The following is a 27,976-nucleotide window of genomic DNA, read 5'->3' as shown; positions in this document are numbered from 1 at the left end:
GGCAGAAGTATGGATGGGCGTAATCAACAATCATTTGATCGAGCCATTTTTCCTGCCCCAAATCTTAAATGGCATCACTTATGAACATTTTTTGAGGAACGGGATGGCAATGTTGTTGGAGGATGTGCCTCTAGCTACAAGACGTGACATGATTTATCAGCATGATGACTGCCCAGCTCGATTCCCCGATCGATTTGACGCCTTGCGACTTTTATATTTGGAGCCACATGAAAAAATTAGTTTACAAGACACTGGTAAACTCGCAAGAAGAGCTCAGGGAGAGGATCTTAACAGCTGGTCAACACATCAAGGACACCATCACATCACGAGTTAAGAGACCAAATGTCTGTAAAAACCTGCGTGCCTGCATTCGTAACGGAGGTGCCCACTTTGAGCAAGACGTGTAATGTTCATTAATTGTATTGTTCATTGATTCCATTCACATGAAGATGAATGAAGTTTTATTTCTTGTACACAAATGTGAATGTTAGCAACATTTGTACCTTGTTGGATAGCAGATGTCACAAGGAAGTAATTTAAGTAATTTGTACGCTTCGTGTCATACCATTTTTGTTATTAATACATTGCCAAGTAAACTAAGAGTGCATTTTTTTATCATCACTTGTAAGTTTAGACCCACCCGTTACTTACATGTGATTGTTACTTGGGGAAAACTTTTTTTTCAACGAACCACTTACTTGTTAGCTATCAGAAAACGCTGAAATAAGTTCCATACAATGAGCAGTTTTTTCTCAATTCATCTTTTTATGTGGAAAATTGTCATTTTTTAAAGAAACAAAAGATATTCGATTATCTCAAAAACTACTAATTTTCGGACGGGGTATCATATGGTCAAATTTATTGCAAATTGTCTCTACTTTAACCCCTTTTAGGGAATACATCTAATTACCAGTCACCCTGTATATATATAAAAATCAAAGAAGGTAAAAGGAAACACTCACCGGACAGTAGAAAAATTCAAAATTTTCGCTAATTTCATAGCATCATCGGTGTGAGGAGAAATAGATGGATAAAAGGAAGGAGGGCCACAAGGGCTAAATAAAAAGTGAAAGAGGAGAGAGGAAACACTCACCGGACAAAGAAAAAAAATCAAATTTTCGTGATTGTATGTCACATCGTCAGGAGTAGAGAGACGTTGTAGAACTAAGTGTTTCCTCTCTCCTCTTTCACTTTATATATATATATATATATATATATATATATATATATATATATATATATATAAATGGATAAAAGCAAGGAGGGCCAAAAGGGCTAAGTAAAAATCAAATAAGGTAAAAGGAAACGCTCACCGGACAGTAGGAAAATTCAAAATTTTCGCTAATTTATAGCATCATCGGTGTGAGAAGAAACAGAAGACGGAACCGGAAGAACTTCCGGTTCCGTCTTCTGTTTCTTCTCACACCGATGATGCTATAAATTAGCGAAAATTTTGAATTTTCCTACTGTCCGGTGAGTGTTTCCTTTTACCTTATTTGATTTATATATATATACACACACACACACATTAATGTTTTTCTTGTTTTTATGTCTTTTTAATTATTATTATTGTGATTATGAAATGATTATGAGAGGTGCGCTGGTGCTGCTTACTTATATTACTGTTGTTCGAGCCTTAGCAAGCGCGAATTCTTCGATTGGCTGAGATCTGCTTCGTTTGCAGCTCCTTCTTCAGGCATTCAGTTTCGCTTGCAGCCTCGATGCTGCTCATCTTTGCATTTGCCATGTTGAACCTTTTCGGTCGCCATCTGCTCATACAAGTCAAATCTATCCTGTGCAAACTGAACCGTGTCGACCAGTGAAACCATCAAGCCAATTGCCGAATTCATTCTGACTGTAGGATCTTGGAGGCTAATGCTTGTACTGTTGAGACTGCCAAGGATATCGTTCCAGGCAGTCACCATAACTGGTGTCTCAAGTTTATAGGATGCTGGTGCTTTCAATTAAGTAACTAATCTGATATAGCCTGCATGCGTGTATTATTTTGACATACTTAAATATATCCAAAATTACTGAAATCATAAACATATAGGCTATTGTTTGCTTACTTATAGAATGAAATAAGATATGAAAATATTATTTTATGGAAGCAATGCAAATTCACTACAGTGTCAAAATTCAATGAAAAGTAAAGAAAACAATTATGTTATTGGATATGATTAAATATTGCTACTTTTTAGTTAAAGTAAAAACATGATATTAAACATTCCCGTTTTTGCAATTAAATATAATGAACATCAGATTGATTGATTTTATGTTGTAAGTCCACTTTATGCCCAGAGAGGCTAATCAATACTGAACCTACAGTGGATCTGAACGACTGTGCCATGTTCCTCCACCTGGTAACGATGTACATCAGAATGAAAACTAAATGAAAATGTAATAATGTTTACATTATGATTTTGTAGGACACCTGTACTTCAGACTAAGGAAGAAAAATTGAAATATATATAGTACGTCCCGCGAATATTTTATGCCCCAGGCCCTGTAATGCAAGATCATGCACTGCCAAATACTTAATGACATATAGGCCTAGTATTCTTCATTTCAAGGCCTCATGCTAATGCTGCTTTTCCTGTGAAATTCACAGTCCCTGTTGCTCATCAATAGTTATGTTTTTCTGCAGTCTAAATTCACATTCGGTTAATTTCTTAATGCATTGAATTTGACTTTCTGATATTTCATGGTTTTGTAGTCGATAGCTTAAATGCCTCCAGGGCCGGATTAAGACGAAATTGGGCCTGATGGTGCATACTGTCGATTTTTTTGTATACAACTAACTTTCAAGTTAAAAATTTTTACTACCTGTGTCTAGGCGTCCGAAATTGGGGCTCCAAATTTCATTCTAAGATTTATTTTCAGGTTAATATAGCAAAAGAAAACTGTTCAGCTTTCGGAAAATTCTCATCTGTTTTCATCTGGGCCTAATGATACAGCATCAATAGCACCCACCTTAATCCGACCCTATATGCAATAATATTAAATCACAAGGTCCAGCTACTTCACTTCTTTGTCCTCAAGTTACTGCACTATAGGTACAGCCAATAAGTTCAATCATGTCATTCGGACAGTCTAAATAGCATACTAACGTCATCTGTTGAATTAACCTTGTGACTACTTGGAAACAATAAATAGGTTGACCATATTGGGTATTAGGTCATTTTGGGTTCAGGTACCTTAATATAAATTGTACAATTCAGGACTATTCATTTTCATTGGTTAAAAAAAAATTGTATGCTACAATGTATTTAAGAAAATAGTCTGAATTTACCTTTGTTTTGGCACCAATAAAGCCACTGCAATTAGCAGCTCCACACAAACAGGGCTTCTTACTATTTCCAAGGTTGATTAGGTTGTAATTTATTGTAACCTCCATTCCTTTAGGGATATCCTGAATACAAAACAATCCAATGCGGGTCTCATTATTTACTGTCCATTTCCTAGTTTCACAGTTAGGATCACAGGAATGATTTACAAATCTGTAATAAAATACAAAATTATGTCAAAGTTGAAGTACTTTTAATTTAAGAAATTGAATTCAGTTTATCACTGTGATCAGAGTTGGCATGGTGCAGCTGGTGGCAACTATATTAGTAGGCAAATTGTCAATTGCTATTTTCATTCCTTCTGTTTCATATCCTGCACTTCTGAGAGAAGTTATCGTATTGATTAAAGTTGAGCTTATGACACACTGAACAGAAACTGATACTGATGCTTGAGCTCTTACCAATTTCTAGTGATACCACCAACCTTAGTGGCAGAGTGGTTACACCCAATGCTACAACACCAGGGGTGTCAGGTTTCGAATCCTAGCCTGGGCATGGCTGTTCTTTGTAAGTGTCCCTTCATCAATTTCACCATCTCATCACTCATCCTCATCTTTGCGACACTCACAAAAACACCCATGCCAGAATTCGAACTGGGACCTGAGTCATCATAACATACTTTGCTAACCACTAGCTGTGTGAAGACACCAGTGGGAAGAACGGAATGGTTCAGTATAAGCAGAGTGGAATAATCAGCCATTAAAATTAATCAATGTTTTGAACAAATTTTAATTGTTACAATTTTCAAGTATCAGTATCAGGATTGGTGGGAATCAATATGAGTATCAGTCAGCCCTACAAATTACTGTGTGTTCAAATAATGAAGCTTGAACTGTACAATTTGATCCTGTATATTTCAGCATCATCAGCTAGTTCACAGGATTTTTGAAACAATTTCATAGCTACACATCATTCATAATTTTAAGGTATGATTCATTTCTTCTTTTACTGATATTTCTACCAATAATACAACTTCACAAACTTGTTTATATTTTTCCCCCAACATTTTTCTGTTGCTTCTATCTGGCACTTGAGGAGAATATTATTACATATATGCTACATATACTTGATACTTCAAGAGAATCTATTGGAATCTCCCACACACATTTTTCTTTTCATATCAAGTGCATATTTTTGATTGATTGATTGAATTGCTTTATTTTACTTCGCTTTTTGTGCCACTTTTGGCTAATTTGCGAAGATGGTGATGAGTGATGATGTGATGAATAGACACCCACAAACATTCATGCCGGGATTCAAACCTGGGACCCCTGGCATCGTAGCGCAATGTGCTAACCACTTCGTCATGGGGGCCGGCGCATACTTTTGAGAATTTGACAGAATTCTTAATTATTTTAGCCAAATATAAGAGTTTCACACTGGAATCTAGTTTGTGTAACTATTCAAATACATGTCTCTGTAATTTATCTGTAGCAACTAACCACCATGCAGATGATATCACAGTTATGGAGTCATCTTTGCTGTACATGATGAGTCAGAAAAAGCAATGTATCTTGATGAATGATGCAACATGGTTGGAACTCTTTTTATTTATCGATTCTGTTATTAAGTAGTGGTGTTCCCAGATGACTAAAGAGAAGTGTCTTGTAGTTCAAATATGCATGGGTTGGAGATTTAATAGTGGCAACTATTTATTTACAAATGATCATGGCCGTAGGCAGGAAAAGATTTTGGGGTGGTGGGGGTTCACTCATAATTGTTCCCATGCGCATCGCAAGAAATTTGAATAATAGAAATAATAACAATAATCATTATTAATTAATAATAATTAAAATTTCATTATAAATAACTAATTGATACAAACGTATTATTATTATTATTATTATTATTATTATTATTATTATTATTATTGCTGTCCTTGTATCCTTGAGGAGACTTTTGTACTCTATCCATCCGAAGTGTGAATATGCAGCACAACGGTTTTTATTTATTTATTTTGCGTTTCATGCAGTGTATTCCGAAATGCACAGTTATTATATTTTGTTATTAAGTTTTAGGTACCTCAAGAAAAAGCTTTAAAAGTAAGAGAAATTTTAGTCATAAAGTTTATGTTGTTTGACCATTCACATAAAACTTAATTTTTGGATTTTTGAAAACTGTGGAACCAGTTATTCTTTGGATTAAATGGTAAAACATAACATGGTGCCTGTATTGTAACCTCAATTTTTCGATCTAACGTCATTTTTCTTTGGTTATTCTGTTCGAGTACTAACTGGACATTATTTTCGTTATTAACAATAAAACTAACAAACGTTCTGCTATTTTGTAACTTGCAATAAACGATGTCAATTCGGGGTGAGGGGGTTCTATGGACCAGTTCGATCCCACTTTCCGACGCTCATATTGTTCCTATATTTACCAAACAACATTATATACAACCACTACACACTATACAAGTATGTCCTTTATAGGACCGCATATAGGTTAAATGTATGTACTATATCGACTGCTGGGTGAAGAGTAGTGAATGTAATGCGCTACGAAGCTGGATATCCTAGGTTTGAACTCTTATAAAGGGGTTTTTAAACCCTTATCGAACAGGGAATTTAAAAGTTGGAACGGGAATTTTGGGACAATCACAAGGGAACTTTCAGTCTGATATAGGAACAGCACTGGAAAGAGGACAACAGAAGTGAAAATGAAGGGGTCGCGGGTGGGCTGCGATTCTGAGAATTAAACCCGTTTCGCTCAAATTGAAGAATTCAAAATGTTTGCAAATTCTAGCTCGATTTTTTCAGAATTGTCTCGCTGTTGTATTTTTGTGAAACTGCAAATAATTTTTTGAAAATGTGTCAAATTTTGGTTTCTAAGCTTCCATTAATCCAATATGCCAGAAGTTTCGGGGGGGGGGGGGGGTTGAACCCTAAAAAAAAACCCTCTAAATACGGCCATGCAAATGATACAAAAAGAGATAACACTGTGAAACGTTTACAGCCCTTCGACGAAGTCAGCAGCATTGTGTACAACCTGTTACCAGTGATGTGGAAGTCATAGTGTACCAGTAGCAGTGCCTGTTCTGTTGATGGTTCAAATGGAGCAGTCTATTGCCTGAAAAATTTCTGGAGCAGTTTGGAAGCAAATGCCCTTCATCAAATCAAAGTCACAGGGGATTCAGTCGGGGAAGCACGGAGGATGGTAGAGCACCTGCCAGCCCCATTGAGCTAACAAATCAGCCAGCGGTTGCACTACATGCATCCGAGCATTGTCCTGCAAAATGATGGGAGGTATCAGCAGTGTGTCACCTCCTATTTTACAATGCAGGTCACAGGCAACGCAGATTCCCCTCGTGCCTCACGAAGACCGCACTGTTGTGCTGTGGGCGCATTCAATCTTTATCCAACTCCACTGTTCCTACTTTAAAACACTGTTGTGACTACATAACTTTAGACTGCCAACTCCAATGATACTCTATTCTTCTCATCACTATGCATGTGCCTAGTGTTGGAAGGAAGAGTCAATTTACTGGGAGAAGCATTGGCTCTGTTTCATGGCCTATATGCAGCAGTGTTGTCACTATTACATCTCCAACCCACGTATTAAAGTGTATCTACTGCAAGTAAGGACTCCAGAATAATATGCAAGCAGAGAATGGGGTGGGCACAAGAATATTTTGTGAGGACAATCCCATTTAAGAAAAATTACTAAATATTTTGCATCAGCATGGTTTCTTTTAAAAAATTAATACATTTTGCTACACTGCTGGACAAAAAAAAACCGGACACTTGCATTTTTTGTGATTCGAAGGCTAACTAAATGTTGCAGAAATTATTGGAAATAAGAAAACCTGAATATATTCAACAGAAAGCAAATTAAAATTTATTGTTAATAAGTTAAATTAGAACATAAACAAAAGTTACAGAAAACTACCAAAAAAAATAATAAAAAAAAATCTTAGCAATATTTTTTTTAAATATTGTTAACTGGTACTGGTGGGGTATATACGCTGTCTAGTTGCGGGTGTTACCTCCCCTGCCATCAATTACAGCTTGTAATTGCCGTGGCATACTTCGAATAAGGTTGGCAATCACTTCTTGGTCCAATTGCTCCCATTCTTCTTGAATAGCACGTCTTAGCTCTTCAATTGTTTCTGGAACTATTGCGCAGTTTCTGATATGTTGTTTCAGTTGATCCCAGACGTGCTCTATTGGATTTAGGTTCGGACTTTGTGGTGGCCATTCTAATCGCGTAATCCCAACTTCGTCCAGGTACTTCGTGACAATATTTGCAATGTGAGGATATGCATTGTCATGCATAAAAACAAAATCTGGGCTTATGAATGGTGCATATGGTACTACATGATCTGCCAAACATTCTGTAATATACCTGCGAGCTGTCATTGCCCCATCCTCTACAAGAACCAACTCTGTACGTCCTTGTAAAGAAATACCTCCCCAGACCATGACACCACTGCCTCCAAAGGGTGTTATTTCAACGAAACAACATTGTGCCTAATGCTCATTAGGTCTTCTATACACATGTTCACGCCCGTCTGATGAACGTAGGTTGAATTTTGACTCTTCGGAGAATAAAACCTACATCCAAATAAGTAAATACGAGTAAATAAGTAAATAAATAGATAAATAATAAATGGAAAAACTATGGAAAATGTTCAATAATGAATGTTCAATTGTTCAATACTTAATTGAGAGCGTAATTCATAAGTAATTGCAATTCAGATGTAAAATATTAAGGTGTCCGTTTTTTTTTTGTCCAGCAGTATAGTTTCTAGTGCATGTAAATCCTGTCTAATAATTACATATGCTGTACATACTTCACTACTAAAGGGTGTTCCAGTTAAAAGTAGCCCAGTTCTGATCAATAGTTACATGAAAAGAAATTAAGATTGTATACTGATGACCTTGAATAAATACCATGGTTCACATTACAATAGGCTATTCCATTTTACTGGTGGATATAGCAGTCATTTGCACCATAGACAAATGTCGTTGAGCCATGCAACTTTTAACTGGGACACCCAGTATAATATGTTTTATCTCAACTAAAACCTTTCAGTCACATCTGGAACTAACATTTTGTTGGGACCAAGTGTATTGTGAGGGAATACGTGCAAATATCAGATTGAGTCACCCCGGATATTTTATAATTGCAAATCAAAATTTGAGCTGAACATCCTCCCCTTAAAATTTCTTCCAGTCTGAAAAAAGCTGCTTGTTCAAAAACCAGTAAAAATGTACTAAAAACTTACCGTGCTAAATTGCCCTTGTGTTCTGAATCCAAGGTATAGCCCTTTGAAATGGTGAGAAAATAGTAATTCTCCTCTTTCAACAGCTGCTTTTTCTCCATTCTTCTATGAAATTCTTTATCATCTATCAACTCTCCCACATATTCAATTACAAAATCATCTGTAATGAAATATTTGACAGTAAGAGAAAACAAAAAATAATGTCTTACAAACTTGGCTCCTACTCTAGACAATTAACACTTAGTGAACTGACCTAAAAATATTGTCTTTTTCCATGTAAACTGGGCTTTCTGATGTTTTTGAAAAATCATAGAAAACATATTGCTAAGTTGTTGTTATTAACCAAACATTTCTGAAAACTGCAAAATGTCCTCTTTCCTCAGATATATAATGTGTTACAATACATATATATGCATATTTCCTCAAATTTATAAATGTTTCTGTAAAATTTTTGGGAAGAATAAATACGACACTGTAATAAAAGTTACTGAAAACATATTTTCAATATGTAACATAATAACATCAATGAAACATAACCACTGACTACACCATTTCTTCTTCAGAATAGAAATACAAAGTGGAATCCTCAACAACAATGTATCTAAATTGCTTAATGCCCTACTCAAGAGCATATGAGCATACCCAAAAGAAACTGGAATTTTCTAATAAAAAAAGTGTATTTATTTTTAGGTGTTACAGATTTAATCTCCTTCAAAGCACTGTCCATTTGATGGAATGCACCCATATAAACAAGTTTTCCACATTTTGAAGCAGTCCTGAAACTCTTGCAACAAAGATGTCTTTTAATGCCTCCGTGGTCTCTTACTTCACCTCTTCCACATCTGCAAAACGTTTTTCTTTGAGGGAAAATAAGTTGCACGGAGAGATGGCAGGTGAATAAGCTGGTTCATGCTGTTTTGTTTAAAAAGTGCGACAATCAGTGCATTGTGCACTGGTAAGTTGTCCTGGTGAAGCCACCCCTCCCCACTGCGCTATAACTCGGGGAGTTTACATCTCATCATGTCAAGCAAACATTTCAGAACTTGCAGGTAAAACGCCCGATTAACAGTTTGACTGTTAGGAACGAATTCTGTGTGAACAATGCCATTTGCATTAAAAAAAAAAATCAACATCTTGACATGTCACCCTGAGCAAAGTTGATCTGCAAGTGACAATTCACCATTCCTGAAGTGGGAAAACCACTCGTAAACTTGTGTCCTTCCCAGAGAAGCTTCCTTGAAAGGTGTTTCAAGCATTACAACTGTTCCCCCTGCCCTTTTCCCCAACAGAAAACAGAATTTCACAGCCGCACATTGTGCAAACTTTTCAGACATCACAAAAATCAACGAACAAGCGAGAGGCACTTAACAAAAAAATGTACATGGCACCATGACTTCACTCGATGATGACAGTCGACAGACTGATGCAGAAGGGTCTCCGCAAAAGAAATCTAGTGGTAGATGCATGTACTACAATTGGCCTGCAAACCAGAGAATGATTCCGGTTTCTTTTGGGTCCCCTCACGTAAACAAAAGCTCAAAGTAATTAGACATGATAACAAGTAGAATTCCTAGCAGTTGGAATTCGGAAATTTCTGGGAAATTTCTCCTCTCTCGTACTGAAACGACACCGGCGTGCCCCTCTTGGTGCAGGCCTCCCCCCCCTACAGGCACCTGTCTTCATGGCGGAGATATTCTTTTCTCCCTCGCTCCAGATGTTTTTCGCGTCGTTTGTATTCAGTGTTGCCAGTTGCTAATCTGCGGCCTTTCAATGCCGAAGACATCGGCTTCGGACTTTGGAGCGCAATGCGCCTGAAAAAGTCACATTCGCTTGGGGTCTTCAGGAATTCCGGACTCATATTACGATCGACAGAACCAAGTATTCTGCTTGACAGCCTGTATTCCATACCCTCCTAGGCCAGGTTCGTAATAATTGATGGCCACAAACAAGGGCACAATTTTCTGTCCGTTCACTTTCTTTGCACAGATTTTTCTTTTTAACTTAAATAAAAATTCATGGAAGCGGATATTCCATTTTGGGGTTTCTTTTTAAATTTCGTCTCGTGGATGATACTGTACTTCGGGTATCCAAATGTATTGCTTCCGGCCACCTATGGATGCTACCCCTTGACATTTGAAAGCAGTTTTATTCACTTGATAAGGGTCCTTTTTTTTAAAGGGTTATTACTATAAACGGACTGGGCCCTACAGTGCTCAGCCATTTTCCATCCAAAATTTTATTACGTAATCCCAAGGGAATTTGCATTTGGGATAATCTTTTCAGCGGCAGTCAGAAAATGGTTACCTTGGCTAACCACAACGAAAATACCCACCTTTCGGCGGTACCGTTTAAATTATGCTTCAGTCATTTATAACTTCCACCCTACCTTCTCGTGGCTGGCAGCCAATTATTTTACTTATTTTAATTCTTGGCACATTAAATTTAATACCTGTAATTTATACATTCAACTTATCCTTTCAAGTCAGCCATAATAAATTCTTGCTTTTTAAAACAACGTTAAAACAAAATATTCCCTCATAGTTTTTTAAAGGGACGTCCCTTATGAACTTAATGGAAAACTGTCGCTTGAAATGGTACCCCTTCAGTTAACTGCGACATATGTTAATAATAAGGACATTTTACAAGACCTATCTTTATCTAATGCAAAGCAGTAGAAGTAATGCATTTACGAAACCCACGAGTGATTCTTACTAGTTTAATTTTAAATACGTCATTATACGCTTCACTATCTTCATCGTAAATTGTTGTTCTCCTTTTTCAATGCAATTAGAATGAAATAAAATGGATGTTTTTCACTGTTTTCCTATTTCCCCACTAAAATATGTTTAATTTTTACGCCATCTCTGAATGTGGTTTTCAAATGTGCGGCGAGTATCAGAGATCCTAATTTAAATCTTCCCAGTTTATTATAGGAAAGCATATAACTTAAGTCTGATGCACAAATAGCACTTTTTGCACAGTGGGTAATTTATTGGCAATTTATTGCCAGAATTTTTCGATTCTTTGGTTCATTTTTTTTTATATAAGTAGATTATCTGCTTCTCCCATGAAAAGCAGGCACTTATATTTAACTATTTTGATTCTTAGCAAATTAAAGTTAATACCTGTAAATTAAATATTTAACTTATGTTTTTAAGTCAGCCACGATAAAGTCTCGCGTGTTGGGACAATGTTCTTGGAATGTACTTATTCTCGCCATAAATAGTCACTTGAACCGAGACCTTTGCCTAATGGCAACGAATCTTACTCCTCATAGCGTTTATGCAGTTGTGAGGGAACATCATATATTCCCTTCTTGCTCTTGTATTCTTGATTAATTTTTACATTCATCCTCCTTTCTTTTTTGTTCATTCGTATTTACGCCCCCAGTTTTTTTTTATTAGTTCATTTATTCCCCTTGTGTTTTTTATATTATTAATCCTTTAGTTCCTCCCTCTTTTTCTTATCCGTATTAACATTTATTTTGAGTACATTTATTTCCCCTCTACTGAAAACAGGTGACAGTGACCTCTTCTTCGAATCACTCTGTCTTTATTACGAAAAACAGGCATTAATGATCCACGTGTATGAAAACGTGTACACGATAGTCAATGTACACATCAATATAAATATCCAAACTCAAAACCTTCAGAATTGTTCTCGCTGGCCTCAGATTCAAAACAACTCGCGGGAGAAGATTGAGGCATACCTGCATGACATCTCTCAGTATTTTCCATGTAGATTCACCGTCTGAGATTACAAGCTGAACTGCGGCATGCCCTCGTCGAACTCATCGGTCCAGTCCAGGGGAAAGCATTAAATTATTTTTAACCTTTTAAACCATTTTAGCACCACTTTGAGTGTTTCTAATGCATTCTCAATCCACCATCTGCAAGCTTCCGTCCAGACTCTGGCAGACAATCAATACGCGATTGCTGAGGAAATAAAGTTTATGAAACACGTTGAAGTCAAAGCCTTTAGTAAAGTACATGACATTTTGCTAATTTTGAAATGTTCCGTTATGGAACTAAAAGACGAACTTATCAATCAATTCTGTGATATTTATACTGAAGAAAGGCACATTTTAGCTATGCTTCAGGCATCCCACCTGTTCGAATGACTAGACTTCTTAATTATGGAACTGTTCTTAAATAAATTATCCTACCATATTCTTACACCGACTTCGCTTCGTATTTTTATTCAAGTGCACCGCCTATTTAAAAACACACTGTACACCATTGATGTTGGTTTGTTTTACATGCTGACCAATGTCTTCTTGATCACCTATGATGTAGATTCAAATTCATTTCATCTTCTGCTGGAGACTCTCTTGCTCCCTTTGGACGCGATTTCTACCGTGTACCGCGCAATCAATTTGGGTTCCTATCAGCAGGGTCACTGGTCCCGTATTCGAATTCCAAAATTGACATACCGGGTTATGCAAAATGCCGCCCCCCGTTTTGTGGAAATTATCGCCAGTGCTTGTAAATTTACTAACTACCTGTACGTGTGTCACCATACGGAGCTGTCGATACATCCCCACGTCACGTGTTTACAAAATTTAGTAGATAACAATTCCACCAAAGGATGTTCCATGGAAATAAAGTTCCACTCTGCACCCGAGCTCCGTAAAACTAGGTCAAGCCACGGCATACTTATATAAGGTGTTGGTAAATTCATTTCATCTCAGCTCCTTAATGGTAAAATCCATACATGTCGCACTATTGACGTACTTCTTGGTCACACTGTTTTCTTGAATTACAGTCAATTTGACCAACTTATTTTTGACGATGAAATAATGCACACTCGACCTATGGTCGACGCATAGATCAAACCCCGAGTGGTTAAAATGTTTACGGACGGGTCTGTTAACTTTATGGGTCTAGTATTTCCAGACTGGACGGACTTGACGTTGGCGCTACAGTAATTGAACAATTCACTTCTCCGTGACATTCCACTCCATGACGTGTTAGTGACCAAACTCCCGGTAACTATTTTCATCCTAATTTTTTGGAATGCAGTGCTTACAGGATATTTCCTGTATCACTTATAGAACCCGGAACCAACCATCCTCATCAGATTAAATTCCGTAGTAACCGTCGACGTGCGGGTCACGATAAATATTTTGACATTTGCTTCCAAATTCTGGTTTGAAACCCCCTCCCGCATGTCTCTGTTGAGTATTTTCACAAAACGTTATATGCCATCCTTATTAATATGACTGCCCGTTGGGGCCTCATGTATACGTTTTTGCCTCCCTTCATCAGAATGCTCAATTGTTTTTCTCTCCCTCCTCCCGTCGACTAATTGTTTTCCTTATCCGATAAAACAACCTTTTATATTTCTAAAGTTTATAGACCCCGCCCCCCCCCCCCCCAATGACTGGATGGGTTTCACTTTTTTTTACTACTACTACTAACTTCTCTCTCTCATAAACCCTAACCTATGTTTGTGTCATCCTGGAACCACCGGAGGCCAGCATTTCTTCCCGAACCTCAACCGAGGAATCCAGCACCCTGGAAGGACAATGTTCTGGATTTCAAGCTTCGAGACTCAAGAGTTCTAGCAAGTGTTCCAAGAATAATTTACGACAGGCATAGCAGTGCAGTTTCTTTCAGACTGGCAGAAAGACTTAAATGATTGATTTTCGCTCTCAATTTCTGCCACATGTTGTTATTTTTTATTTTTTTATTTCAAATTATGTGTATCAAATCAAAAGACAATGGTTTTTTGGGGAGCAAATCACCCCATGTACATATATTAAATATTTCAAGTTTACTTTCTTTGTGTAGGATATTTAAAGATTTCATTGCTTGTGAACCCTTCAGGTCTCTACTTTTGAATTATTGCATGATTTTTCCTTGGGTCTTGATACCAAGTTTTTTTTATGTGATATAGACATCACTCCCCTTTAAAGGTGTATAAACAATCTCCGTATTTTCCGAACGATGCACAATGGAACCACCCTTGTCCAGGAAGCGAGGATACCTTCTATCTTCAGTGTTACAGTCCTTTCGTGTGCTCTGCGTGCCGAGTGACATGTGATAAATAAGTTCGTCATCAGCGCTGACACGAGAGATTGCTCTGTCAGCGTCACCGGAGATTTGTTAGACACATGCCATCAGTATCGCGAACTGAAAATCGGTTGTCTGTAACCAAGCAGGTTTACATTTAGGCTCTCCATGATTTTGTTTTATTTTTGGTTGTATACCTATTATTGCCTTTTTGTTTGTTCTCTGGGTTTTGTTCAAATATACTTTCTTCTATCCTTGACTGGACAGAATGGGTAACCACAACATTTTTTAGGCAGCAGGTTTACAAAAAATTAACTTCCCCATAGGATTGGTAACCATGACAATTTTTAGGCAGCAGGTTTACAAAAAAACTTCCCTCCAGTATGGGCAAGGATGACAATAATTTTAAGGCAGCAGGTTTACAAAAAAATTAACTTCCCTCCATGAATCTAATTTTTTGCCACAGACCAGTGTGCCATATCATGCCACAGGCATGAGTCAAACCTAGGACCCGGGCATCATAAATAAATAAGCTAATCATGTTATAAAAAGGGTCCCGCTGAAGCATTGAAAAAGAGCTTCTTAAAAGCTCATTACGACAGTGACCTTCAGCGAAGTTGGAAAAACTCCGCTGACATTGCATTAGAAAATGAAATCAGGAATCAGCGTTTTCGCTCAGAATTCGCATTGCCAAAAGACGCGATCGAGGCAACCATCGTAACAGCCAATAGTTCAAATTTCATTTAAATAGGTCGCGTGAGAAAATACCTTTCTTAGTTTCGAACAAGTGTTCTCGGGTTACCAGCCAGGTTAAAATGGAATTGGCTTCCAGCGTTTTGAGGGCATACATTGCTCTCATCTTCAAGGAATGTAGAAATGGAGACCAGTGTGGGTTAATATACATGACTATAATGTGGTCGAGTTTGGATTCTGTCTTCCTATTGGCTTCCTCTGAATCCTGGTGTTCTCATTGGCTGGTGTCTTGTTTTTATGGAGGAGTGGGTTCCAGGTGTGACTGAGCTGGAGTCCCACGTCCCTGTTGAGATTGGTCTTTTCCTGTGATATGCCTATGGCTTCCTTTACCCGTCGGTCCCAGTAACCGACACATTTGGCTATGATTTTGGTGTCGGATAATAAAATTCTGTGTCCCTCGGTGATGCTATGTTCCGCAAGTCCTAATTTTTCAGGGCGGAATAATCGGATATTACGTTGATGTTCATTCCACCGCTGCTCAATGGTGCATCCTGTTTGGTCTATGTATGGTGTCCCACACTCGCAGGGTATTCGGTATACTAGTGGAATATGGAGTTCCAGGTCATCTTTGACTGAACGGAGCAGGGCCTTGGTTTTCAGTGGCTGCCTGTGAATGGTTTTCACCCTGTGCCTGGCTAGATTTCTGCTTAACTTTCCGGAGGTGTGTCTTATGAATGGTAAAACTCTTACAGTAGGGCATTTCTGTCCTGTGTTGCTACTGGTAGAGGGGCTGGGAGGTGCAGTATCGGTCGTTGTAAGGGCCTCGTCCTCATGTTCGGCTTCTCTTGGCTGTGAAGAATCGGCCCTTCTAAGGGCCACACTGTTGTCCATGCTTGGTCTCTGCTGGAATGAAACTGCCTTGTTGATTGCCCTCTTGATATCTCTGATGTGGTATCCATTTTGCTGTAAACTGGTTCTGAGGTGAGTGAATTCTGATTGTAGATTCTCCTGGTCAGAAACGGTTACTGCCCTGTGGGCTAGTGTGTTCAGAATGGTGAAGCATTGTGCTTTGTGATGGAAGCTATTGGCATTTAGGTACAGGTCAGTGTGGGTGGGTTTCCTGTACACACTATGTCCGAGGGTGCCATCTGGTTTGCGGTGGATTAGGATGTCCAGGAATGGGAGGCAGCCATCTTCTTCTATCTCCATGGTGAACTGGCATTCAAATATCCAGGAGTATACTGAATACCCTGCGAGTGTGGGACACCATACATAGGCCAAATAGGACACACCATTGAGCAGCGGTGGAATGAACATCAACGTAATATTCGATTATTCCACCCGGAAAAGTCAGGACTTGTGGAACATAGCATCAGCGAGGGACACATAATTTTATTTTCAGACACGAAAATCATAGCCAAATGTGTCGGTTACTGGGACCGACGGGTAAAGGAAACCATAGCCATATCACGGGAAAATACCAATCTCAGGGACGTGGGACTCCAGCTCAGTTACGCCTGGAACCCACTCCTCCATAAAAATAAGACACCAGCCAATGAGAACACCAGGATCCAGAGAGAGCCAATAGGAAGACAGAATCCAAACTTGGCCACATTATAGTCATGTATATTAACTCACACTGGTCTCCATTTCTACATTCCCTGAAGATGAGAGCAATGTATGCCCTCGAAACGTTGGAAGCCAACTACAATTTAACCTGGCTGGTAACCCAAGAACACTTATTTGAATCACGTCGCCAGGAAAGCTGCAATTCCTATCTTTCTTAGTTGTCTTCCATTTTCTGTCAGATGAAGTCGTTACAAAAGAACTCAGTTTCTAGTTGTTTTCAGTTTACGTTGAATCCGGTTATTGCGAGAGAGCTTCACAGGCATCATAAGTTTAGAAAAAGGAGCAAACGAACAATTGGGAAGTTAAAGTTATCGTCTAGAATATCAGTCTACGAAAGTACAGAGTTTGGAGCCTGGAGTTGCTCCCTTGTCCGTCTTCTTACAGAGTAGGGCCACATCGCAACGAGGACCAGCAGAGAAGAGATCACCGCAGAACTTCAGGTAAACAAACATGTCTTTCCTCACCCTGCCTGTTCAGTCAAAGATAGTGTTTTTAAATATATGTCCGTGTGTTCTTATTTCACGGGGCTAGTCCCCTTGCAGTTTGAGTGTCAACGTTGCTCTTCAGAGCTACACCCTTTCTCTTACAACATTCGTGAGGCCAAAGGCTGTCATAGCCTATCTTCGATCACCAAATATTTGGTCATTAGACAGAATATAGCCCATTATTCATTCACAATATGAATGGGTAAGCAATGCCTGTTGCACATCTGAAATGCATTAAATTATCACAACTTTCCAAAGTTGCATGAGTTAATTACATGTATACATGTTCAAATTGTTTATGCAGAGGGTATGTATTACATCTCATGTACAAGTTTCATATAATGGCATGTATAGATAAGGAAACAGAGAACATGTTGTTAAGTTTACATGCTTCCTTATAGCTTTATGAGGCATGCCTATATATCATGTTTTTCTCTTTTAGGAGTAGCTGGGGTGAATCCCACCTTACATCCTCTTATGTATTCTTTGGGATTTACCAACCTTGCCTTTTTGGTTTGTTCTATTATGTAAATTTTACTGCAAAGATTTGCTAATTTTGCAAAAGACTAGGGTGAGTAAAAAATGGGAGTTTCCCCCTTCTTTCAAAATAAAAAAAGTCATATAGGGCTAAAGTTGCATTGTGTGATCCTGTAACAGTCCTCTATAAAATATTTCTGACTTAAAATAATTTATAGCCAAAGTGTGTTGATGAATGTTGACGTGTTCTAAAATTTTACACACACCTTTATGAGGTGTGTGTAAAAACTCTTTTTCTTTTGTGAAATTCAGAAGAAAACTTACAGGTCCAAAAAAAGGAGAGTACAATTTTCTTAAAATTAATTTTATCAAATGCATATCAACTCTGAATATTTGTTAGTTTTAATCAATTTTACCCAAATAATCCACTGATATGGAGTGCATAACTTGATGGAATGTGTGATTGTGACAAAATAGGATACAAGTTTGCACCTAATGTAAATATGATGAAAAATAGCTTAGGAGAGTATGAAGTGTGTACATTTCTTGGCTATACTACACCCAAAGCTCACCCTGGTGATGTGGCTGCTATTGACTTCCATCTCACCCAGCTCATTTCCCATGACAACAGATTTCATTCACATTATGTGAGCGGCTCAAACTTTATTACCCACACTGTTCAAAATTGAGTTAACATTGGATTGAGTTGCTGCACAGTCTCTAGTTGCTGTACAATAGTTAATGCATGTGTAGCCGTGATGGTTAGGAACACATGGGAACATCTGGGTATAGTAGCATAGCAAGGGGTGGGTGAAGTGGATGATCACCTTGGGTCTCGCGTCTCATGGGATTGATAAGAAAAATGGAAAAAATGGACATGAGAAAAAAATATGGAACAGGCTATTTTTTGTTGGCAATAAAATTAAAACATTCTGTTCTTATCTGGTTTTAAATTGTAGCTAAGCATTATAATTTGAATGAATATATCAAATCAGGGGCATAATATACAGGCAGGAAGGCCCTAAGCCTAAGGGGGCCCAAAAAAAGTACAAATTATTGTCATATTTCTCATGTGAAACATTTATGCAAAAATTCATGATAACTTTCTTGAACATTTTTACCCATTTAATATTTTCTTAAATAAAAAGCCCTTGGACTTGAATGTTATTCTATTTATTGATCTTGCACTCTCAATTTTAATAAGTTAACAATAAAGCACCTCCAACTACCATGAAGCAAATTTGAGGCATTTAGATGCTTGTGTTGAAGGATAAAGGAACACTCACAAAGAATACCCCATGCGCAGCCTGGGATTCAAACCTGGGACCCATGGTGTCATAGTGCACTGTGATAACCACTCCATCATGGTTGGCAAAATGCTGTTGGAGTATTAGATGTGACCACCAATGTTATGGTAGTATTGCAGCTAGTGCTACGTGTAAACCCAATGGAAAAATTAACGTGTCCATTACTATTTTCATTCAGTGTGATGATAATGGGCTGAAATAAAAAGGCCACTAAGCAGATGTCAACTTCAGCTTTGCATCAACAGAACAACACAAGATGTACAGTAAAAACACATAATGAAAATAGTGATGAACAATTTGCCTACCATTATCTTTGCTATGGGCTGTACAATGGTAGAGTTGCAATGTTATGGTCCAAAGTAACGGAAAAAATGAACTCGCCAATGGAACCCCACCAGATCTGACAATCAGCTGTGCTTACTGTTTACATTCATTCTCAAAGTATTCGAATTGTACTGTCTCTTGCAAACAAACATTGTTTTCATTTCTTAAAAGTTTTCTTGTGCCAGCATCTAAATGCCTTACACTTGCTTCGTGGTAGTTGGAGGTGCTTTATTGTTAACTTATTAAAATCGAGAGTGCAAGGTCAATAAATAGAATAACATTCAAGTCCAAGGGCTTTTTATTTAAGAAAATATTAAATGAGTAAAAATGTTCAAGAAAGTTAGAAAATAATATATTTGTAAATTAAATTATACATATTAGCAATGATTATTAAAATGAAGAACATGTGTAAATTTGAGTTAACCAAAATAATGAAACATTTTCACAACACAACTGCAGTTTGAAAAAAGTAAAGTCAAGGACAGGGATTAAAAAGAATGTACTGTCCCAACTAAATTGGGATGTCTTGTAGACTTGCATGAATGGTAATGAAACAAAAATTACTCAATGTTGCACATTGCAGACTTCTGGAGCTTGCCTCTCTTCCCAAATAACCCATTCATATATGAAAGGACGAAATATAAATTCATGCACAATGTGAAAATATAGTCAATGTTGTTTTCATAGGTTTTAATATCTTCACATTATAATATTTCATGGCCACCATGGCCTCTTCCCTGGGTACAGGTCTGTCCTACAGTTTCAGACTTCAGCTCCCGGAAAACCGACAAAGGCATTTTTAGGGTGAGTGAAATTATTAAATATCATTCTTGTCAGTAATTAATTATTATTATTATTTAAATATGACAAATTGTTGACATATCCATGAGAATTTTGTATCGATCACATTGAGATATCAAATTTAAAGATAGGATGGGGGTATCACATTATATTCTTGACCAGGGCCTCACGATATGTTGCTATGCCACTGTCTGGGTAACCCATATGCCACAATGTAATGGATGAACTTTCACCTGCATTTTTCTCAGTTTCATACTATTGTGGGTTATTAATAGACCTCGGATTTTTAGGTTCTAAAAAGTATGCCTTTAGGTTCCTAAAATAGTCTCTAAAAATCATAAAATAGGTTCTAAAAATCTTAAATTAGGCTTGAAAAATCCTGATTTACGTTCCAGAAAACTTAAAATGGTTCAAAATTCCTGAAAAATACTGATCAGGTACAATCGTTTTAAAAACGGTAAGAAATTTTAATAGATATGTACAACAAATCAAATATTAATTTTCTAACCAAATTTTCAAAACTATCCACAAATTATTGTAATACTATACTTGTGCTGTTAGCAAAAGTTACTTGTTGATGTGAAGAGCTGCACAATACCAGGGTGGCTACTCATCGGGTATTTCTTGAATTCTGGGAATTCTGCATGACTAATTAATTGGCTCCAGGAATTCTGCACGAATTTTTCTCCGTAGATGTGAAAAGTTTTATTAATTCTTAATTACCCTTGAAAACTGGAAATTATATTTGAATTTTATCATAGCCCACAGTGGTCACCATGAATACATAACAATCTTTTTCATATTATCCAAAGTCAAACTCTGCCTCTGGTCTGTGAGGATCATCTTATATGCTCAAAATGATCATTCAACAAAAACATAGTCAGTGGTGTAAACTTGAATACTGAAATGTTAGTTTCCAAGATGTAAATGCCACAAAGCACCAAAGTAACACAAAAGTGAGCAAAACCACGCAGATCAGAAGTTTACACTTTAGATCATACAGGTAAAAGTGGCACCAGACATTTTGCTTTGTTTAGAGCTTTGAAGAAAACATCATGGACATTAAAGGCAGGAAAATCCACAGAATGTATGTTTCAAACACGTTAATCATTGAATTTGTTCGGTACCAAACTGAGTAAATAAATACCTCTGTGTGAGGTAAAAATCCTGAAAAACCTTGAAAAATATATAAAGACCTAAAAAAAGGTTTGTTTTAGGCTCTCAAATGTAAAATAGGTTGTACCAAGCAAAATATGTTATTTTAGGCACTATAAAATGTCACAAGTTGTTGCCTTTTTTAATAAAATGCTGACATAACTTATTTTGTATTTACCTGCAAAGGAAAAAAAACAAAAATCTGAGGCCTAGTTATCAAGTATTTCTCATGAGCCACTATGGAAGTTTAAATATTAAAAATTTGAAACAAAATCCTGTTTTAGCTAGGGCTGCAAGAAATAGTAAAGAAGTGAAGATATCACTTTCTTCAAACTTTGGGGGCTAATGCATCCCAGTAAAAAATATATTTTAGAGCACTCAAATTTGTTATGTGTTGTTTGAAAACCATGTGAAAAGTGGTAACCATTGATAAAAAAAATTCAAATGCTTGATCCCAGTATTATGGCATTCCTAGATATAGAAAAGGCATACAATATCATGGACAGAAAGATTTGGAAGGCTCTAAGAGAGAAAGGAGTCGAGGAAGAGTGCAGAGCACATACAAGGCCGACCACAGCTGTGTGAAGACACCAGTGGGAAGAAAGGAGTGGTTCAGTATAAGTAATGGACTAAAACAGGGAAGTGCTCTTTCCCAACTGCTCTTCATAATTACAATGGATGCAATTAACGAAGACGTGGGGAAGAAGATAGGGGAGGAAGAAATGAAGGCCCTGTTGTTCGCTGATGACTGAGTATGGGGAAACAGGTAAGAAGAAGTACAGAGACAGCTTGATAGTTGGAATGAGGAAATCAGAAGAGCAGGAATGAAATTCAGTGCAGAAAAGAGCGAGGTACTAATAACAACAACAAACAGAGCCAGAAATTAACCAAGAATAAAGTTTGACTCAGAAGAGTTGAGGGTAGTGGATAGCTTCAAATATCTAGGAAGCATAATTGAGATTAGTGGAAGAATAGATGAGAAGGTAAACAGAAGAGGAAAAATGTGTGGTGGACTATATCAAAGCATTCGAAGATTAATATCGAACAGGGATGTACCTATGAAATCCAAGAAGGTAATGTACAACACATACTATGTGCCAATAATTACGTATGGAGCAGAGACTTGGACAGTGACAGAGAGAAACAAAAGAAAGATGCAGGGAGTGGAGATGATACTTTTAAGGAGTATATTGGGGAAGACTAGAAGAGATAGAATAAGGAATGAGGAGATCCAACAGACAGTGGGGGTGGTGAAGCTTCAGGGCAGGATAGATCAGCCACAGATGAGATGGTTCGGACACATGAAGAGGATGGATGCAGAAAGACTACCAGTAAGAGCTTACCATGCACAAGGAGTGGGAATAAGGTCAAGGGGGAGACCAAGATGTCGGTGGAAAGAGCAGATACAGGAGAGTGTTAGGAGAAGAGGACAAGATTGGAAAGAGAGGAGTGGTGGAAAACCAGGAAAAAATGGAGAGGTTTGACTTCTATGCTGACCCAGCCAGATGGCAGGAAACTGCGAAGGATGATGATGATTCCAGTATAATTTACTAGTGTTATTTTCATTGCCTGAAACTTGTGTAAATACTATAATGAAAAAACAACAAAAATAATGATTATGATGGTTTGATTTTTTTTATTTGCTTTATTTTACTTCGGTTTTTATGCCACTTTTGGCTAATTTGCAAAGATGGAGATGAGTAATAACATGATGAAATTGATCAATGGACACACACACATTCCACGCCCATGCCAGGATTTGAACCCGACACCCCTAGCATCGTAGAATGTGCTAATCACTCCACCACGGAAGCTGGCGATTATGATGGTGCACCAATATGAACCTATTCTGTGCAAACAATGAAATTTCAGTCTATTTCTTGTATAGCCAGTAACAAAGTTGTAGTTAAAATTTAAAAAAAGAAACAGACCATTAACCATATATCTGGAATTTTCATACTTATACGATACGAAAACTGATATATTTGCAATGTAATTAATATAATTTAGTTATCTGCCCTTTAAAAAACCAAGTTTCATGCTCACTGCATTTTGACTGCAATAGTTTGTAGTTCCAGTAAAAAATACAAGTTTAAATACATGCATGCACACGCACACACACACACACATACCTTGCTTAACATCTGTCCGAGTCCTGAGACCCCAACCTCTTCCTTCCGTTCTGTAAGGTTCAAGAGTAGCATATTCACGTTTCTGAAAACGTTGATTGCAACACTTCTGTTTGGCTTCACAAATAGATGAATGGCACTCAATCAACAAATTTCTGCCAATAAAAAAAAATGTTACAATGCTTAGGCAGCAATAAAAAGCTCTTCTGATCCTATGTGATAAAGCAATTAAATCAAACAGTTTGTGGAAAAAAACATTTTCACTGATTGTGTATATTTTGAAATCAAAATTGGATTTTCATGCAAAAAATATCTTGGATATTACTTGATTTGCACACATTTATCTATTTATCTGGTTTGACATGAACATTGCAGATTATGTAAACAAAAAATAAATTAGTGAAATATATTTTACTTATTTTACATTTATTCTGTATTGGTTTCTAAGAACAACATCTGGGCAACATCTTGGAAAAAAATAATGAAATATATGAAACTCAAGCTCAGGACCTTCAACATTCTACATTGTTTGAACACGAGAAAGGAGTTTAATGAAAGTAGGACTGATCGAAACCTGATATAAGTATTGGACCAAATTTTATTATCGGAGTATCAAATTATTATACTAAATTAAAGCCGAGCTGATAATGATATTGATGTCCTTAGTGTAAAAAACAAAGCACACTAAAGCCAAGTGTCAGACAGGTACTGTAAGTGCCTGAAATTAACCCACTGTTTTTGACGGTAAAACACAATGTTCAAAAGCATGAACATGGTGAAAAACATGTGTTATACAAATATATTGCTGGTGTTTGTAGTATGGAGGGTGTAACAATTGGGTGAATTGCTCATGAACATCTGTAAAACACATTTTACAGAGGTTGTTAGCTTTATATCCGACCATTGTCGATTCGGTGCTGCCACCTGGCGTATCATGCTGGAACTATGGGTCTGCTGGTGGGAGCAGTGTTGTGTCTGATCTTGTAGGTGCGCAAGTGTTGGTAGTGAATGTTATCAAACAGCGCCAAAAATCAACCGGTATTGGGAGGGTTACGTAATGGCCCTTTTTCATGCTAAGTTTTCATATGTACACATTGTGAAACAGTGTCGGGAGAATGGGTTAACACTTGGGGTGACTACTGCAAAAGCTACTGTGGCCCGTTACACACAACAGGCTCTCCTTGCGAAACATTCACCCACGAAAACCACCAGGAGAAGGGCTGCAAGCACCCGTAGTGCTAAGGGGGGTCTGTTAATTGGCATGCCAAGAAAATCCCCCGACTCAATGTGATATGGCCCACAGAATTCACCTCGCACCGTCAACTGTGAACAAAACAATTCGCAAGCACCTCAGGTTGAAGTGTGTGTGGAAGGCCCGTGTACACCACCTTCTACCGTGTCACATTGCTGAACGTAAGACGAACTGCAGGAAACTGTATGAAAAGTACCTGGCGGGTTCCAAATGGAAGAAAGTTGTCACAATGGATGAATCATATGTCCATCTCACTGCTGGTGGTCACATTCGGGCGATCACATACCGTGACATTGACGGCAAGGGGTGCAGCAACTTTGTTCGTCAGTGCAGGGAAAGTTTCCCTCATGGCTATATGGTTGTGACGGGATTCGGATATGAGGGTAAGTTGATGATATGCAAGGTGGACAAAAACGTGAAAGTGAATGCCAGATACTTCCAAGACTCCATTCTGACACCTATCGGAGAGACATCCCACAATTGTATGGAATGGACGAGAACCAGGTGATGATCCATATGGACAAGGCTTCGAGTCATACCACCAGAACATCACTACGTTTTTATCAGAAAATGGCAGAGGAATTAGGAATTCGTGTCATTTCGTTTGAAGACATTCCTGTGAAGTTGCCAGTCCAATGGATTTTTGCGCATTTGGACTGTTGAAACGAGGTCTTCAACATCACCGCCCACGCACCCTGGATGGTCTATGGAAAGCTTGCAGGGAGGAGTGGGACAGAATTCTCATGCGTGTCCTGCGCTGGAGTTTGCTGCAATGGAAACTGCGATGCCGGGCAATAGTCCACAATGCTGGGGGTCCAAAAGAACATGATCGGTGGTGGCAGCATAGTATCTCTTAAGGTGAGTTCCCGTCAAACATGGTCGGATATAAAGTGAACAACCTTCTGACAAAACTTGTTCTAAGGAAGCAAATACAGTGCAGCCCTGATTTTACATTCCCGGATTTTACATTTTCCCGCATCATACACTCAATCTTGATGTCAAGAACATGCCAACATTTTCCTCGATTTTACATTTTCCAGCATTTTAAGTAGGGCTGAGCCGATACTGATGTATTGGTATCGGTTGATATTTTTGCTCTGATACTAGCCGATACCATTGTTATTGAGTCGGTAGAAGCTCTGTCAAAATAAAAATTTGTTCCTTTTCAAAGGTTCGTTCAGCTTTCCAACTTACCTTTGGTTTTGAAAAAAAAAAAAAAGAAGAAGAAAATATTGTGCATTTTGTTTAATGAACCTGTGCTCAAGTTTCCATGAACAGCAAGTACGTGACATAAAGATCCATACGCAGTTAAGACTCATGGTCAAGTAATCTTGCAAATGAAGGGTAAAGTGAAATTATCCCCATAGGAGTTCCTTTGAAGTCTACCAGGCTTTGTTCCCACAGATGTCGTCGTGTAACAATAATCCCAATGAGGTTCTGGTAGCCAACGAGGCACCTGGTGTATTGTGGACATCTCTCTCTTTAGAGACCTCCCGCAGTCAAAACAGTCATCGCCCATGTGAGTGGTTGACGTGTCTCAGACATAGTAAGTAGCATTTTCCTGGAAATGCAAACACCTGTGCTAATCCCCCTTTTCGTTTCCAACTTTAGACTTTTGTTTGTCTCGACCTGGATAACTGGGTTTCAACAGGCGTGTCTTGGCAGCACAGGGAACACGACAAGGGAATAATTTTCTTTGAAGGACAGTTGATGGCACTTACTTTCTGGAAAGTGTAGTGATGGGTTTGGATTTCCTTCCACGCCAAGTGATAAAACTATACATTTATTTTTTTAGAAATCATTTGCAGGTACAGGGTGACAATTAATGAACTATATGAAATAAAACGGAAATTAGTGACAAACCACGTAGTACACAAACTGTATTGCACATGTAAACAGCACTACAGACATTCGGATTTAGGTTATGACATGTTCGATATGTCTGCCATCTCTGGCGATGATGTGGGGCAGACGAACAGCAAAATTCTGCATGACCCACTGAAGTGACGAAACATTGATGACCTCCTGAATGGCAGTTTTCAGCTTGGCAATGGTTTTGGGGTTATTTCTGTACACCTTGTCCTTAACATAGCCCCTTCCAGTGGCCTCTGGGTACCCCAGAGCCAGAATGCGGTCCCCAAAATACTCCTGCAGGACATTTTCACTTGCAAATGGCCGACATCAACACGTTGCATGTGCTTACGCATACGAATTCCCATCATGCCCTGTGGCCAGCCACGCAATTCTGCATGACCCACTGAAGTGTCGAAACATTGATGACCTCCTGAATGGCAGTTTTCAGCTTGGCAATGGTTTTGGGGTTATTTCTGTACACCTTGTCCTTAACATAGCCCCCTTCCAGTGGCCTCTGGGTATCCCAGAGCCAGAATGCGGTCCCCAAAATACTCCTGCAGAACATTTTCACTTGCAAATGGCCGACATCAACACGTTGCGTGTGCTTACGCATACGAATTCCCATCATGCCCTGTGGCCAGCCACGCAGTTTGGACGTCATCATGCGAACCGTTCAGAAATTATGACGGTTTTATTTCATATAGTTCATTAATTGTCACCCTGTAGTATGTTATATTAAAAGCAAAGTCACGTCGGGATATCACTGTACTGAAGTCGATCGCCTGATATAGAAGCAAGAGACTGGTAAGTTTTCATTCTCTCCTTAAATTAAGTTTACTAATTCACATAACTAGCCTTTTATATTTTAAATTGAAATTATACAAGTATCAGTATCAGTGGGTATCGGTATCGGTTCAAAGTGGTATTGGTTCAGCCCTAATTTTAAGTTCTTTCAGCTTGTTCCCCTGAAAAACGTAAAATTGAGGTTCCACTGTATTGGTCATGCAGACAAATGTCCTAGATGTAATAAATATATTATTAGGATTGCAATATGTGACATTCAAGCAATAACCCGGGACCCCTTGTTTACAAGGTGGTGGGTGTACCACAATGCCATTGGACAGACCCTCAGGAAACACGAGCACAAATACTACCATGAAGATGAAATTTGTGATGGGACACTCACAAAGATCACCCATGTCCACCTCAGGGCTCAAATCTGTGACCACCAGTGGTGAGATTGTAAGGCTAGGACTCCCTAATGTGCCCAGCCACCAAGGAGATA

General features: G+C 38.2%; 1 protein-coding gene across 1 annotated transcript in view; it reads right to left on the bottom strand.

The window, feature by feature from the left end:
• Positions 1 to 27,976, bottom strand: part of LOC145983721 (histone-lysine N-methyltransferase NSD2-like) — an 82,614-nt gene that overhangs the window by 3,392 nt on the left and 51,246 nt on the right. Inside the window, exons 10-12 of the mRNA XM_083116773.1 lie at positions 23,589 to 23,740; positions 8,575 to 8,731; positions 3,293 to 3,500 (exon numbers count right to left, since the gene is read on the bottom strand). Of these exons, the coding sequence (XP_082972899.1) occupies positions 3,293 to 3,500; positions 8,575 to 8,731; positions 23,589 to 23,740 (517 nt within the window). The remainder of the gene's footprint in view (positions 1 to 3,292; positions 3,501 to 8,574; positions 8,732 to 23,588; positions 23,741 to 27,976) is intronic.

Source organism: Lepisma saccharinum, chromosome 2 (assembly GCF_977018435.1).
Source record: "Lepisma saccharinum chromosome 2, izLepSacc3.1, whole genome shotgun sequence".
Taxonomy (NCBI): Eukaryota; Metazoa; Arthropoda; class Insecta; order Zygentoma; family Lepismatidae; genus Lepisma; species Lepisma saccharinum.
The sequence above is the reverse complement of the archived record's forward strand: the minus strand, read 5'-3'. Positions and strand labels throughout refer to the sequence as shown.